This window comes from Choristoneura fumiferana, chromosome 14 (assembly GCF_025370935.1).
Source record: "Choristoneura fumiferana chromosome 14, NRCan_CFum_1, whole genome shotgun sequence".
Classification (NCBI taxonomy): domain Eukaryota; kingdom Metazoa; phylum Arthropoda; class Insecta; order Lepidoptera; family Tortricidae; genus Choristoneura; species Choristoneura fumiferana.
In genome coordinates this window covers 8,197,617-8,213,694 of record NC_133485.1, presented here as the reverse complement: position 1 = coordinate 8,213,694, position 16,078 = coordinate 8,197,617, and the positions used below count along the sequence as shown (strand labels likewise).

At 38.8% G+C, this 16,078-nt stretch overlaps 1 protein-coding gene across 3 annotated transcripts in view; it reads right to left on the bottom strand.

Moving 5' to 3' along the window:
- Nucleotides 1-50: 50 nt before the first annotated feature.
- Nucleotides 51-16,078, bottom strand: part of LOC141434991 (synaptic vesicle membrane protein VAT-1 homolog-like) — a 35,950-nt gene continuing 19,922 nt past the window's right edge. The window contains exons 2-9 of one of the 3 annotated variants that reach the window (XM_074097486.1): nt 13,942-14,071; nt 10,901-11,116; nt 9,033-9,184; nt 6,330-6,433; nt 6,194-6,249; nt 4,889-5,083; nt 3,994-4,249; nt 51-2,110 (exon numbers count right to left, since the gene is read on the bottom strand). In XM_074097486.1, coding sequence (XP_073953587.1) covers nt 2,067-2,110; nt 3,994-4,249; nt 4,889-5,083; nt 6,194-6,249; nt 6,330-6,433; nt 9,033-9,184; nt 10,901-11,116; nt 13,942-14,071 — 1,153 coding nt within the window. In that variant the 3' untranslated portion in view covers nt 51-2,066. The remainder of the gene's footprint in view (nt 2,111-3,993; nt 4,250-4,888; nt 5,084-6,193; nt 6,250-6,329; nt 6,434-9,032; nt 9,185-10,900; nt 11,117-13,941; nt 14,072-16,078) is intronic. The other 2 variants (XM_074097487.1, XM_074097488.1) reach the window with 2 other exon arrangements.

Here is a 16,078-nt window from a genome sequence, read left to right as displayed (position 1 = left end):
ACTATAGTAGGGATATAGTGGGATAGGGAAAATAAAATAAAAGGCCCCAGTAAGCATTTTTACAGATCATACATATTTATTTATCCATTTCATAGTATAGATATCACACTGGCCCGCCCTTATAAAAATAAACGTGTAATACAGAATGGCCCAGCCTCTGGCCGTCGGCGCTGGCGCGACGCGACCTCCGCTGCAACCCGCAATAAATATTGGCATCGTTACACCCTAAACTACAACAACTTTGGACACGATCAGAACGGCGTCACACCAGCTGCCGACTCACTATTGATCGATTTTCATCAGGTATTCTCACAGAAGGAAAATCGAGGATAAATCTAAACCATTATACAGGTCTAATACAGGTTTCATTAATTATATATGTTTACATTACAAGAAATTCGCACATAGGTATTTGACACACAAAGCGACAAAGATTGATTAGAAGTAGATATTGGTCCGAGACACTGAAGCGAGTCGTATCCGCGTACAATACAAGACGAAACTAGCACCAAGCCACCGTACGATACCCAAGCAGCATCTCGCAGCGTCGCTGCTACTCCGTCACTGCGTCCGAGTACAAAAGCTATCTAGTCCTCAACAACAGCCTGGTGGGCTGGGACAGGTGGTCGGCTACCTTCCTGCGGGGGCGGCGCGCGCCTGGCTCGCGCTTAATCTTATAAAAGGGTAAAGTCTTTATAAAAATCCTAAACGAGTCTCTCGCGAGCCGCGGAGGGAGACGCGCGCCGCTTGAGCACTCGCAGCCTCTCAGGGTTACATACACCCCCATGATATGTGTGATAGTACAGATAAAACATTAAGTAGGTACTGGGTACATACACTTAGAACCATACTGTACATTATGGCGGTAAAACATTACTTACAACCATACAAAATTAGAAAAGAAATGCAGTGAATATTGGTATCAAAATATTATTCTAATTTACATCGTGTGAATGCGTTTTGTGATTAGATATGTGATATTTGTGTGTAAAGATACATAAAAAGCTTCTTAGAAAGAGATTTTGTCATAGTTTTTGTATAAAAATATGACTCATTTTATTTTATTGTATATGTAGCTTTGAACCCACGTTTGAACCCGTCCTAGTTTTATCATTATCAAGGACCCGGCCGGCAGACGGCCACAAAAATACAAGTTCGATATTCCCATAACTACAAGCTCGCCCGCGTGGCGTCGACGCCTGGTGCGAAACGAATTTCATCTCTTAACTAGAAAATGATTTACAAAATTGAAGTATAAAAATATAAAATAAATGCATTTGAAGCTCAAATAAAAAAATGTCATGTTCAGGCAGCATAAAAACACCGCAACATATCTAGCATACTACAAAAATATCACACTTAATGTTTTCATTGGTTCGTTCGTTTAGAGTAGACACGGCACGGCGCGGCACGGCACGACACGGCGGCAGTGGAGCCCGGGCGGGGAGGTCTCGAGGGCCAAATTTTAAACATTTACTAATAAAATATTAAAGCTTAACATACATAAAGATTAAGCATCTCTGCACCTTACATATAGGTATAATAGCCATTCAAAATAACTGCAGATTAAAATATCTCATCTTAAAAATAAAGTCTTAAACGTTAAACTATAAAAAATCGTAGACGAGTTCAGTGTTAAAACAATCCTAACTTAGGCCAAATTAATATAAAAGTACGGAATACAAAAATATAATTATCCTTAATTTCGCTGTCGCATACGAAGTATCTATACCGATTGCGTAACCGTTCAATAATTTATAATCGTGAACTAAATTAAAAGACAAGAATGTAAACGATAGACGGATTTAACACTAAGTAAGAAAATATACGACAATGCTCGATCCGGGAGCGTCTTGGGCGTCGTTACAGAAACATTATTACAGTTACCCTTACTACTGGGGCATCGAACAATCTCGTAAGCAAGCTTATTCATATAGATGAAACATAATAAACATCAGGCAACATAGTGTAGGAGGCCGGCGCTGCGGCGCGGTCGAACGAACAGCTCAACTATAAAATAATCAATTGGCGGTGGTTTGTCTGGTCCAGTCCTCGGGAGAAACAATTCAGCTAGATTCCTTCTCCTTCTCCTTCTCCTTTTCCTTCGACTCTGTAAGTTCACAGAACGCTATTAGTGCCCGCGAGCTTATCGAGCTAACTAAAACTAATTGCTTCGTAAAAAGCTTATCACGCACTAAACGGCGTTTAACAGCCTTAATTAAATAGGCAAAGTAGGTAAATTTAAATGAATATGGCGCATGTTATTTATTATCTCAACACACTAAGACCATGCCTCCCTAATTGGCATACAACAGCTTTCAAAACTTCCTTCTTGGAATTCAATGTCCACAATCCACCGTTTACTCAAAATTTAGTTAATAGCCAGTGAAGGCTATATTATGGTGGTTTATGGATACTGAATCCATTACTAATATTTTGCATAGATAAATATAAAAATATATTTTAGTATGATTGTGATTTGGCTGTATCTTAAATCTAAAGTAAAGATCGTCGACCCGACTTATTATGACCTGTCTGGCTAAGCGCACGGCGCGTTAAGGCCCGAGCACGACAACGCGCGACCGGAGGTGGCGAGCGTTTTTCTCTGTTCATTGCGTTTGCGGATGCTGCTAGGTAACTGCAGGGCAAACGCTGAACGCTGATGGCGCCGCGCGTAGTCTAGTAGGGCTTGCTACTGCTAGCTAAAACTTTACACGTTCCACGGCGGTCGAAGCTCGGTAGATAAGGTAGCAATTTTAAATGAGGTAGGTTAAGACTCAGATAACGGACGAACGGACCCAAGTATTCTCTCTAATTCTCTATAATCGTGATAATTACGTGGTTTTAAATCTCGATTTGATAAAAAAAACATTTTCGTGTTGTTTCGAATTCCATAATTTTATATCAATATGAAAATAAATTTATGTTTATTTTAATAAACGATTTTACTAATATCTCTATTACCCTTATGCTTTATTGGCACTAAATAGTACATGAGGAAAATATTTTTAGTGACTCATTATTTCTTATGTGCTTCTGAGGTTTTGTGTCCTATTCCTGCACACCAGTCAGAAGACCAGAAATAGTTTATAATGGTATTTACTGTTCTACAGTTCTTTCAGCTTCGAAAAAATGTATCTACCCGACCATAACAAGCATAATCTTTAAAAAAAAACAAGATATTTTAGTACAAACAAAGACACTTCTTACTGATCATTAGTCTGAACAGAGAGAATGTTCCATTTTTTAAATGGGATTCGCACAATGAGGGCTATCGTTTTTTGTCTTTCTAGATGGGGCCACTGTTGCGTGAGGTTTTAAAGTGTGGCTTTCAAAGTCTGTTATTACGGGCGTGAATACAAAGTTTAGATTAAAATCATATTTAATACACCTTAAAATCGTACCATAAAAATATCGAGCAATCAGTGTTGATATTCCCGTTTTGTTCGGAAAAAAAAGGGAGGACAAAAGTTTCCGAAAGACAAAACTGTTTCAATGCTCACCAAAGCTAGCTCACCAAAAACTATGAGATTTGACATTTCGGAGACCTCACGCTACACTAGCGCCTCTAGCGGCGAATTCATACGCGATAGCCCTCATTGTGTCGCCACTGTCAGTTTAGGAGTAAATATATCGATACCTTTCAATCAAGGACTCTCTCAGTTCCATGTGAATTAGTCTGTTGGATGAATTTTTGCCCGTCGGTATCTGCGTGCGTGACTACAAATCGTAGAATGAAGCTTCTCCTAACAAATTCCTAAATAAATACCTACGATAACCTAAAGCATTTTGTTTAAGGAATTATAGAACTATAGACAAAACTCGGCAGTAAACATAACGTTACCTTATCTGCGTCGTGCGTTTAACCAGTGCGTGCGTAGATATAAAATAATACTTAAAATAAAAGCGTAAACCAAAATTAACGCATATAAATATACGATGCGAAGCCTCTACGCGTCTACGCATGCGCGGCCACAATGGTTCGGGACTGACCTTCGTCGCTGTTACCGTTAGTGAGCGGTTCATCAGCTTCCTTCTCACCGTTCTTTTCTCCGTTCTCAGCGGGCTTCTTCTCCTCATCTTTATCCTTATCTTTCTTTTCTTCGGAGCTCTCCTTGGCTGGTTTCTTTTCCTTGCCGGCTTTGCCTTTAGCGGGCGTGGCTGGCTTGGGTTTGGGCTCCAGCGACGGATCCAGCACGAGTTTCCCGATGTTTTTACGGTCGTGCATCTTTTGCATCGCTTCGGCGACCTATAACGCGATAAGTTTATTTTAAAAGTACCCATAATCTAGTAAAAACTTTAGTAGGTACGCTAAATCCAGAATAAATATGACACGAGCGCTAACAAGGCCTGAGAAGATGACAAGTCTCCTGAAAGTTTAATATTGTCTACTGGAGCGGAACGGGAGGGGGGTTATGCGGAGCGGAGTTGTGGATTGTGTCTGTCCATAGCCGCGGAGCTAGATAGCGGAGCGGAGCGAGAAAGTTTTGCAGAGCGGAGTTGCGGACTGTTTTTTCATTCCCGGCGCTTCCGCACTTCCCCGCTTGCACTCGTTTCTCCAACCGGTTTTCTATGATTTTTTAAGCTAGCTACCAACACCCTGTTCACAGAAAAGGAGCGCAGATTTTATGTAACTCTATTGGTAGTTATCTCGCTCACCGCTCGGTCCGCTCCAGTGGCTGTCCACTACCTAAAAACGTTTACCTAAAAACGTAAAGCCCAATTTACACCGCGAGCGGAGCGGACTCATTTCATTAATGACTTAGTAGTCATAGAGGTCTTCATCAAGGTCTAAGTACTTTCATGCAGCCGATCGTTGTACGATAAACTAAGTCATTAATGAGTCCGCTCCGCTCGCGGTGGCAACCGGACTTAAGCTGGCACTTACGTCTTCTAGCGCCCAGGTGGAGTCGACCAGCGGCTTGACCTTCCCGTCCAGCCAGAGCTGGAAAACGGCGTCGACGGCGCGGCGCACGCACTCGGCGCGCCCGTGCTGGAACAGCAGGTGCCGCAGGTTCAGCCCCGCCAGACTCTTGTTCTCGTCGAACAGCTTGATCGGAGACACCTTGTCCACTTGCCACCACTGGTCAAATTGTAAGTTTCAAATCAATCCACACGGTTCGTATCCAGTCGCATAAATTTCGCAAGTCATTCATAATGTAATGTTTGTCAGAATTTTTGTTACTCATATTTATTTTCCTGAAATTTTTAAATGGTTTGTTTTATAACAATTCTGAACAATTAATGGATTCGGAGAAAAAAAGAGTAATGTATGACAAACATTACATTGACTTTAAACAATTATGAATTTTTAATTTCCCTTAAGTCTGCCTTTGTACAAGTATCTCAAAGTTTGTTAATTGTATTTTGTTTCTTTTCATTTGTACAATAAAGAGTTTACATACGTATGAACTACAGTCGAGTTCATAAACTTTTGCGCAAAAATTCAATCAAAAATATCTGAACACGCTTCTACGCCGTTAAAATACAGTTTGTGTTCATATATATTTGATGAAATGTTTGCTCACAAGTTTATGAACTCGACTGTACATTATGCTGCGAGCCTCGAAATCAATCATTTCAACGACAACCAAATAGTTAAGGGGTAAGACTTCAGTCAGGACTTTTTCAATGTTACAAAGTAAACAAAACCACGCAACCCGCAATCTGATACTAACAAAGGAGGCATAGTAAGGGAACGCGGAATTTTAATACTCGATTAGGTACAAAGATATCTAATTTTATTTTCGGCTGACGCTCGTACCGACGACTGATAATAACAGGGCTTGAGCGTTTCAATGGTTTCCACGGATGGTTTCAATGCTGACTTTGGCTACGCATATCTATAACAAGTACCTACATGCTACCAAACAGCTGCCCTCGGGATTAATTTTCAAACATTCGCTAAAGCTAAGACAGTATCCTATATCTTTTATTTTAGAACTGACTTTTCAATTTAGATGAGGATTTTTTGTTTCGGAAATGAAATTAAATTGCCGGTAGAAAAATATTTTCTATTTATTTACGTATTATTTTTTAATGTTTCAATATTTAGATTTATGCATCTCAAGGAGGTCAGACACGGAGAACAATAAAGAAAAAAAGCAACCCAAAAATATTTTTTATAATAAGTTCGTGTAAGTAACATTGTGGTAAGAATCTGATACTAGTTAGTAATGAATTGTGTACTCACGGCACGCGCGGTGCTGAAGAAACTCTTAGTCTCGCCGGTCACGATGTTGGATGATCCTGCGATAAAATAGCTCGGTAAAACGCTGGTATTCGTATTAAAATTCTTCCACATTAATGAGTTGTGCGTGTGAACTTACCGTAAAGAATGTACCGGCCCATGGGCCTCAGCAGAGAGTAGCCGCGGTTGCACTCCTCGCCGCAGAGACAGTCTAGGACGATATCCACGCCATCCGGATTGATTCTGACGGACAAATGACAAGTCGTAAATTCCAAGTTCATTTCGAACACGTCTTTAAAGCTGTGGGCTCATTGATTAGTCCATTTACAGTCAGAAGACATCCTTACGATATCCTGACTGCGACTGAAAGCAGCCATTACAAATATTAATGCACGAACTCAAATAACACGCTACGGATGTAGCAATATCCATTTTCTACACATTTAGCGCCGGCTAAAGGCAGTAGATATATCCACCTCCGTTTATTTACATCGATTGAACTTGTGTGGTGCGGCTTGTTTATGCTTTAAAGAGCTCACCAGATGTAAAAATATCTTTTTCTATTTACGAGAATTAAATGCCGCGGTTGTTATGAAGCAGCTGCCCTAAGGAGCGGGTTATAAGCGGAACAATTAACGTGTGGTGAGTCCAATATAATTGGACCTTGACTTTACTGTTCGTTCGTCCTCCCGACTCTACAAATTGTGTAAGTGGAGAGGAAGAGGGGCTCTACATAAATTGGTGGTATTTGTATCACACGAGTCGAGCTGCGCTCGAAATATGTAACTGTAATAAACACCAATTAACAAAGCCTGAGATCGAGAACAATTTGACTTATTAGCTCGGAAGCGGTAACCGAGTCGCACGTATACACGCGCGCTTAAATTAGGTAGGTATATTTACTACTAGTTTTATCACTTTTTCTGTCTAAGTCCCTTTCTAGGGTTCCGTTGTCCTACAAGGAACTCTTTAGTTTCGCCATGTCCGTCCGTCTGTCCGCAGCTGAGCTTAGAGACTGTTAGTGCTAATTTTACAAGATAGATGATATATTATCTGCTACGCCGTCAAAGCGTACCTCCTCTACCTACACAAAAAGTGGGGACGATTTACTTTTTCCCGTCTAAGTCCATAGTGTAGGGTATCGTAGAATATGTCTTTCAAAAACATTTTAGGTTTGCTACTACGTTTTTCGATTTCAGGATCCGTTTGCAAAATATTAGTCTTTAACCACCACAACTAAAATCCGTGGATTTAAAAAATCTGAAAAAAAAACGATGCTAGTATGTATATGTATTTAATTAATTTAATAGGAAAACTATCACAGCCTAACAGGCTTTACAAAATAACGAGTAAGAGCAGATCAAATCTAATTCATATTGAATATTTGTCGCATGTGAATACGGAACCCTACCCCTACACAACGCGTGCCCCGACACGCACTTGGCCGGTTTTCTTAATAAAATAAATTCGTTTGATAAGGTGGTAAACATAGCACGCTGTCGAAATGTAGGGCCGAGTACATGAAACGTGTTAAATTCCGGCGCCGATCGCACGTCGCGTTAATACAAACAAGGGATTAGTGAGATGAAGGGCCCGCTGAGCTGGTTATTATTTTTAGCGCTTCGTGATTTCATCCCTTCATTTTTAGAATTCATCGCGCAATCCACACTAACGCTTCTTGTGATTCAGGCACCGAGTATACAGTTGAGTAAGGACCGCCACACCTCACCGATTATACTCTGGCTATCATAAGTTCGCAGTGGATAAAAATTAAGTAGTGTTGGCAACATATTTTTTAAACGAAACAACAACGAAACCCACTATTTATACACTAGTAACCATGTGAATAAACGGAATAAATAAACGTGATACTTGTTATAATGGTCAAAATTGTAATTTGTGTTAGGCTTTGATAAAAAAAAAACATTGGAAGTTGTGTAAATTTGTCGTATTAAGAAAAGTGAATGAGTGTTGAATTAGAATAATATAATGTAGATTTATTTTTTCATATAGGTATTATTGGGAATGAAATAGTTAATTTTCCTCCATTTTTAGGGTTCCGTAGTCAAAAATTGCAAAAACGGAACCCTTATAGTTTCGCCATGCCTGTCTGTCTGTCTGTCCGTCCGCGGCTTTGCTCAGGGACTATCAATGCTAGAAAGCTGTAAATAATTTTTTTTTTAGAATACCTCCCATAGACGTAAAGTGGGAGTGTTTTTTTTTTCTCATCCAACCTTGTAATGTGGGGTATCGTTGGATAGGTCTTTTAAAACCTACTTGCTAAAACGATTTTTCGATTCAGTCATTTGTTTGAAAAATATTCAACTTTAAAGTGAAAATTTTCATTACAATCGAGCGTCCCCCCCCCCCTCTAAAATCTAAACAACCTTAGGAAAACTATAACGGTTAAGTTTTCTTGAGAATTATTGTAGTTTAAGAGTAAATAGCAGTCTAAGGTATAAAATAGACCTAAACTTGGAATATTCCGTACAAAATACGAAATCCTTAGAAAAATATTTCTTAATTTCTTCGTAGTGGTTACGGAACCCTATTTCGGGCGTGTCTGACACGCTCTTGGCCGGTTTTTGTTTAAGTTTGTATTACTGCTAATTAATAAACACTTCGCTACCTACGTTAGTAAAAAAATGATAAATTCAGCAATAACGTACAGTATACGCATGAAAACTCTTAATTGATACCTATTTACTAGTAATCAAAGTATCAAAACCTATTAGAACCTATCTGCAGATGTGACGTGATCATAAATTCCTATGATTTTCAAAAAGTATTGCAATTATTGCGCCGTTACAGTATTGTTCTGAAATTGAAAACCGGCACTCACTTCCTAACTTCGCTGGTGTAGTCGCTGCCGCGCTCGAGCAGATGGTCGATGTTGTTGTTGTTTGCCTTCAGAGCCTCGTGCTTGCTTTTGGAGCAGACGCCGAACACCGTCACGTTGTCCACGGTCTTCGCCAACTGTGCCACGGCTTGCCCCTGGCGACAGATAAGAGAATCACCAACTGTACTTGGACTAAATACTAATTTAATTAAATCCCGACAAAATACAGCTATATTATTGTAGAACAGAACGCGTTTCTATTGACTTACTCATCGAGAAGTGCACGACTCTTGGATGAACGTGCATATACACTACCTACAAGCCAACTGCAGTCAGCAGGTAGGTACTTTAACTTTAGACTCGGGTAACTTAATAAATCTTGTCGCGCTCGACTTGTGTGCTCTAGATTACTTCTGTACAAGAAAAAGCTTTTCCGTTACGTGGAAATACTCTCTCTCTACCAATAATTTATACAAATCATTTTGAAATAGGTACTAGTTCTTGATTAGGTACTTTAGATATGAGTGTGAGAAAGCGTACAGACCAATGTACCGCAAGTCTCCATAGTGGTAACAGCGTTCCGCAACGTTCGCAATTGAATTCTCATGTTCAGCTCAATCGAATCACGGCGTAATTGACACTTCGATATAAAGTGGTTCATAATATGCGAACCAGAGCATAGAACACAATTACAGAAGAAGGTTTATACAAAAGTTTCCGTGTCCAGTCCACCACCCTTTGTAAATCCATTAGTCGTATTACTCGTGGTAGGTTAGGTAGCTTTAAAATTGATACCTCTCGATTTTATTGGCCAGACATAGTTTATTGACTGGCCCCGCCCAATGTTAGCCATTCGCAGTAAAGGTCATTGACGTGGAGGGTGAGTGACGTCACTGGCGGAAGCCACGAGATTCCAAAACAAGCAAGGGTTTTTTTCCTAATTCAGAGCGGCAATTAGAGAACTAGTCGGATTGTTTGCACGGCTATTATGAAGTTCACATACGCGCGCCGACAATTCTCGGAAACTTCATCTACGAAAGTTGCTACCGAGCTTTAAAGACGTTACAATGTAAAGACTGTAATGATCAACATCACGGACCGGAATAAAATGTTGATTATAAATATCGTACAAGCACGAACACAATACCGTTTTTAGTGCAATGCATAGAATTGTATAGAACTTCTTATTGAAATCGTATATGTATACATAGATGTGTTTACACAAAAATAGTATAGTAACCTAGTGTAAAAGTCTGTAACACAAACGAATTCTTAGCCGCTGTCGGTAATCTCAGTCACGCACTAGACATCTTGTAAGTGTAAGCTGGATCTGTGGTAATAGATAATAAACATTGATAATTTGCTGTGAAGGGGCGCGCCTACGTCAATGGGTACCTTCAAATAACAAATGACTCTTCTGATTGAGAGTTCATCCTACTAACTAATATCATAAATTTTGAAGGTTGTGTGACTGTGTGTGGACGGCTGGCAAGGCTTGGTATGTAGATAGCTGAATCTCTGGAATAACACACAAGCTACTTTTTATTCCAAAATATACTCGGGATCTACATAGGTGCGTATGTAAAATACCAAACCTCAACCTACCACGTAAATATAGAACACGACATAATTTTTGATAAATTACAAAGCCCGGAATTTCAAAGGCAGGGTATCTAAATTAAACCAAAAAAAAGTAACGGTTTTTTTTTTATGATTGAACATTAAGTCACCTTGCATAGGTACTTACGACGTGTTTTTCTTGATTTCCGTTAGCTTTGAGGATCAATTCAGCTGGTCTGAAGTTAATTTGAAAAGTTAAATGTCCAACTAAAAAAATATCAATAGGTACTTATTTCATCACCAAGACTTACCACGCCGCCTCCAGCCGAATGCACGAGTAGACTCTTCCCGGGCGCGAGGTTGGCCATCTCGAAGAGCAGCAGATACGCAACCGTGTAGTTGGTAGTGACGGCCACGGCATCCAGCGGGCTCATGCCGGCCGGCAGCGCGAACACGTACTGCGCCGGTACGGACACGAGCTCCGCCCAGGCCCGGTACTCGGGGAGTGCTACCACTTGGTCGCCCACCTATGACAATAGACAGTTTAAAGGCTTTTCTATGGAGCCGTGGACTACGGCCACTACGACTTTTAATTTATCCTAGTGTGACGTGGCTTAAGAAACAAGACGCGTAATTGTTAACGCCTCTAAGTCGTATCATAGACGTGCTTATTTTAAACATCAACACTTAGGGGCTGTTTCATTCATCATCCATTGATTAGTGTTAACTGACGGTTAAATGTGATGCCGTCTCTATTTGTTTTGTTCGAATAGACGGAGACGGCATCATATTTAACCGTCAGTTAACACTAATCAATGGCTGGTGAAACAGCCCCTTAGTGTCCTTAACAATAAACATTTCATATTTCTTAAGACACACCATGTGGATCCTGTAACAAAGGGACTCCTAGCACAGGATCCAGAGCTGTAGACTCTTGTTTATAAGCTGTTTATGCAATAAATTATTTTAATTTTTCATACTAGGATAATGATTGTAGTTGATTGAATCAACTTTTTATTTATTTATTTAATATAATAATAATAATAATATTTTTATTTTGTATGTACTTTTCTGTATTTTACTTTTTATAACTATTATAAAAACCTAAACCTAAGAATGAAAGAAAAATAAAGAACATAATAATATCTTTACCGGCGGCAAACTAGGTTAGGTTTTTATAATATTTTTATTTTGTATGTATTTTTCTGTACCTATTTTACTTCTTATAACTATTATAAAAACCTAATCCTAAGAATAAAAAAATAAATAAAGAGAATAATAATATCATGGGACACTTGACACCAATTGACCTAGTCCCAAACTAAGCAAAGCTTGTAATATATCGATACTTGCCTACTAGGTAACAGATAAACATACTTATATACAAGTTGTTAATTAAATAACTGAAAACCTCACACCCCAAATATGTTTTTTAATTTTAAGTTAGTTGATTTCATTTATTTTTGAATATCTTCATTATTTTAAACTTAATCGAGTGTTTTGCTTAGTCAGTAATTTGGCTTCATTCCTAACTCTACACTTTGCTCTACACTCATAATATGTATTTATCAGTTGCGCTTTGGCGTTTTTAGAAGAAAATCCAAAGAAAATCACACACTGACAGCAAAACGGCCAGTATTAAATTATCGAAATAGTATGCAACCTCGCTAAAATATTTAATTGGCGCCTGTTGCAGTCGTAACTTTTAGACTGGGCGCAATAAAAAAGGGATTTAATTAAAAACACAAACACAACCTGATTTAAAACATAGTGTAATCGAATCTACTCTCAATTCTGAGCAAACTACTTTCTGGTTTTCAGTTATTTAATTAACACCTTCTAAATAAATATATACTTAAATACATATTTAACACCCAAGACCCAAGAACAAACATTCGTATTATTCATACAAATCTGCTCCGGCCGGGAATCGAACCCGGGACCTCAAGCTACGTAGTCAGGTTCTCTAACCACTTGGCCATCCGGTCGTCTACCATCTATAAGTAATGGGATATCTACACCCAATATATATTTTTAAGCCACTATAGGTTTATGATTACATAAACCTCTCTCAATAGATACGTATTTAGTTCCGACAGTTCCGACCGTATTCATATAAATATGTATATTTAGTATATTAACAATATATATAGTATATTACTAATATTGTAAGTGAGAAAATTCGTGAAGTTTGAACGATAGCTACTGAATTGAGGATGACCGGGCTGAACTTTTATGTCCGTATTAGCGTAATCCGTTAATTTTCGCACAATATATGTCAGTTATTAGCACATTAAGTGTATTAGCAATATGTAGATCAATTTATAACTCCTAGTAGGTATTGTTAAAGTTAATTATGCAAGTGCAGTCCCTCGTGCGTGTCAAACAGTGGACATCGTTCAAGCGCGCTACGTACATATTTATGATTGAACGAGTTATTTGCTTTCGACTATTTCATTACCGTGTTGTTTATTAGGTGCTTTATTGACTTTTAAATTTACTGAGAGATATTTGTTGAATCTTAAGCTGTGATTAAAACACTTATTTATCTTCGTTGTCCTTCATTGCTGGAATTCTTAACAAGCCTTAATTTACTTATCTTGCGCTGTTATTATTTCTGATCAAATAAACTTTACCTATACTGGGTACATAATTTTAACCCATTTTTAAATTTGAATGAAAATATTAAGTTAATCTGGGGACCGATTTTTCAACCGACGAACAAAACGGAGGAGGATCTCAAGTCAGCAAGAGCATATATATAGGTACTATTTTAAAGTCGGTGCCTCAGCACTATCCATCAGGAGTAGACCTATAGTCGTCTTCCTGATGGGCTAATATCACTCCGCCTGGCTCGTGCTGAGGCACTGCTTTCAAACTAGTACCTAGTTTAAAGTTAAATATAGGCGAAAAAGGTTTGTTATTTTTTGCTTATCGTTTTTTTTGGACGTTTAATTTTTTTGTAATTTTTTTTTATTCACGTCACTAAAATACCATTCCAAAGTGGTATCTTTGTGGTGATATCAAACTGCAACTCAATTTTAATTTTCGACTCTACTATACTAAAGCTATTTATACTTATTTCAAATTCAGCACTAATTTGAATAGTATTTTCTAGTAAATTGATTAAAAAAATCGGTTCCTTATTTCTAGGCACCCCGATATTAAATAAACGTTAAACTTACAAGGTTTCACGTATTTTTGGGTTTATTTTAGCAAATGAGTTTGCTCGACATATCTGCCCCCGTCGGTAGCAATGAGAATCTGACTAGAATCCCAGTGGTTGCGATCGAAATTTTTAAAGCTTTAAAAAAAACCAGTGGGACGAAGACAAGCCTATTTAAAAACTTACCTTGAAGTTAGTGACGCCTTCGCCGACCTGTTCAATTTCTCCGGCACATTCAAAGCCAAGAATGAAGGGAGTTTTAGGCGGGGAGTCGATGGCGCCTTGTCGCACGATCAAATCCTGGAAGTTGAGCCCACTGAAACAATGGAAGCGCGACGTTACTCACACGCGAAAACAAAAACAATGAAATCCTTCCTTTGCCAAGTTACGCCATAGCATTAGCAGCCAGTATTAGATTTTAACTTTGCCTTGTGGCATATTCCGTGCCTATTATTTTACCCTCTCATACTACCTAACTTAACGCTTTTCCTATTTTAAATACCTCCCAGTAAGCGCATAGTGTACCTACTCAAGCTTCATGAATTCGGAAGACACCTAAACGCAGCTGTGCTTGTCTTTGAATTAAAGTCTTATAACATGCCATTCTAATGATAGGCCAGTCGCTCAGCAAAATTAGTCAAGTAGTTCATCGTTTAATAGGCTGTGCACAGCAGCTTACACTGTTTGTTTAATCGTTCATGAGGCGCTTGGTTTAACTTTATCGTGCAACGATTTAATAAAACTAGTAATTAACCGAGTGGGGCATGGAATGCGGCAGCCATTTGTTATATAGGTATGCGCCGGAGGCACAAGCGGCATAAAGATACCTACATTTAAATATTATCAACACCAATATGAGCCCCTCAACTGCGTCGTACTATTGTTACGCTATGTAAGTAGGTATTAAGTAAAACTACGACGGTTGTAATGCGTCAGCAGGGTCAGCTAGAGTAGCTGCTACGGCCTCCAATAGTTTTCTTATTTTTAAAACCTCTGCTATCTTTCTCAGCAAGCATCTTACGTCTCACTCGCATTTTTTTTATAATGAAGATTTTTTAGCCCAAGTTTTTTAGCATTCCGTACAATTTTTAAGCATTTTCTTTCATATATCTTATCCTCACGATTACAAACAACTACGGAACCCTAAAAAGCCAAATAGGAACAGCCGTTCTGTTACATTATTATTTTTATTATACATTCCATTCATCAGTCAGGATAAAAAAACTACTATAGTATCACGTGGCAGTAGCATAATTCTGTGTTTGCTATGAAACACGATTGAATGAGCTATATACCTATATTATATTATAGGTAGTTATAAGATATACGAGTATACTTAAATAACAAAACCAGATTCGCGTCTGCGTCACGCCCGCAGAATGAGAATGTTTACCGCACGGCACTAGAACACCGGTAGCTGACCATAACTTTTAAGGAACCCCGTACCCATTGCAAACCATACAAAAATAAATAAATTACGGAATGTAAGATTATTCTTTGAATACCCAAATTTATTTTAATAGTAGATTTATGGAACATCATACGTAGACGCTGCTTGACAGATGCATTTAAGTTAAATTAGCGCCAACCGTGTCTTCATAGCTTTACCTATTGTCTGAGCAAGTGAGCAGCTACCTAGCTTATGATATGGATAAATAGTAACAACAGTCATGCAACTACGAAACTCGAAGTTCGTGTCGTGCGGTCCCTCTGACACTTATGCTATTTAATACGAGAGCGAGAGGGACGGTAATATACGAACTTCGAGTTTCGAGTTTCGTAGTAGCCCTGCTGTTCTGCATCACAGAAAACCGCGCGGCGGTCGCGCCGTCCGTCGCCAACTCGCTAGCCGCCGCCCGCCGCCCGCCGCCCGTGGGTTAATCGATATTATTTGCGATTGTCCCCCTTGCGACATCCTCGAGGTGTCGCGTCCGCGTAGGCTGTATGCATAACTTACACTCTGCTACTACATACTCGTCTACAATGCGCATGTTACGTCTTCAATTGAAATTTACAACGCGTCTACATGTAAGGGTCTGCTACATATTTGCACGTCTGCATTAACTGTCCGTCTGGGACCATAAATATTGACACGTATACATAATTATCTATGCTCATCAAAATAATAAATTAACAGTCAATCCATGTACACACCACATTTTTGCATGCGATCATTTAAGTAGCAGTTACATCGTTAAATATATACTAACATCTAAGTTACTTTTTTAACTTCGATTAGGTATTCAGGGGTCTTAAAAATATTTATCTGTTTAGCAACGTTAGCAGGTAGTATTATATAAGTTGCAATGTGGTTTCAATATTG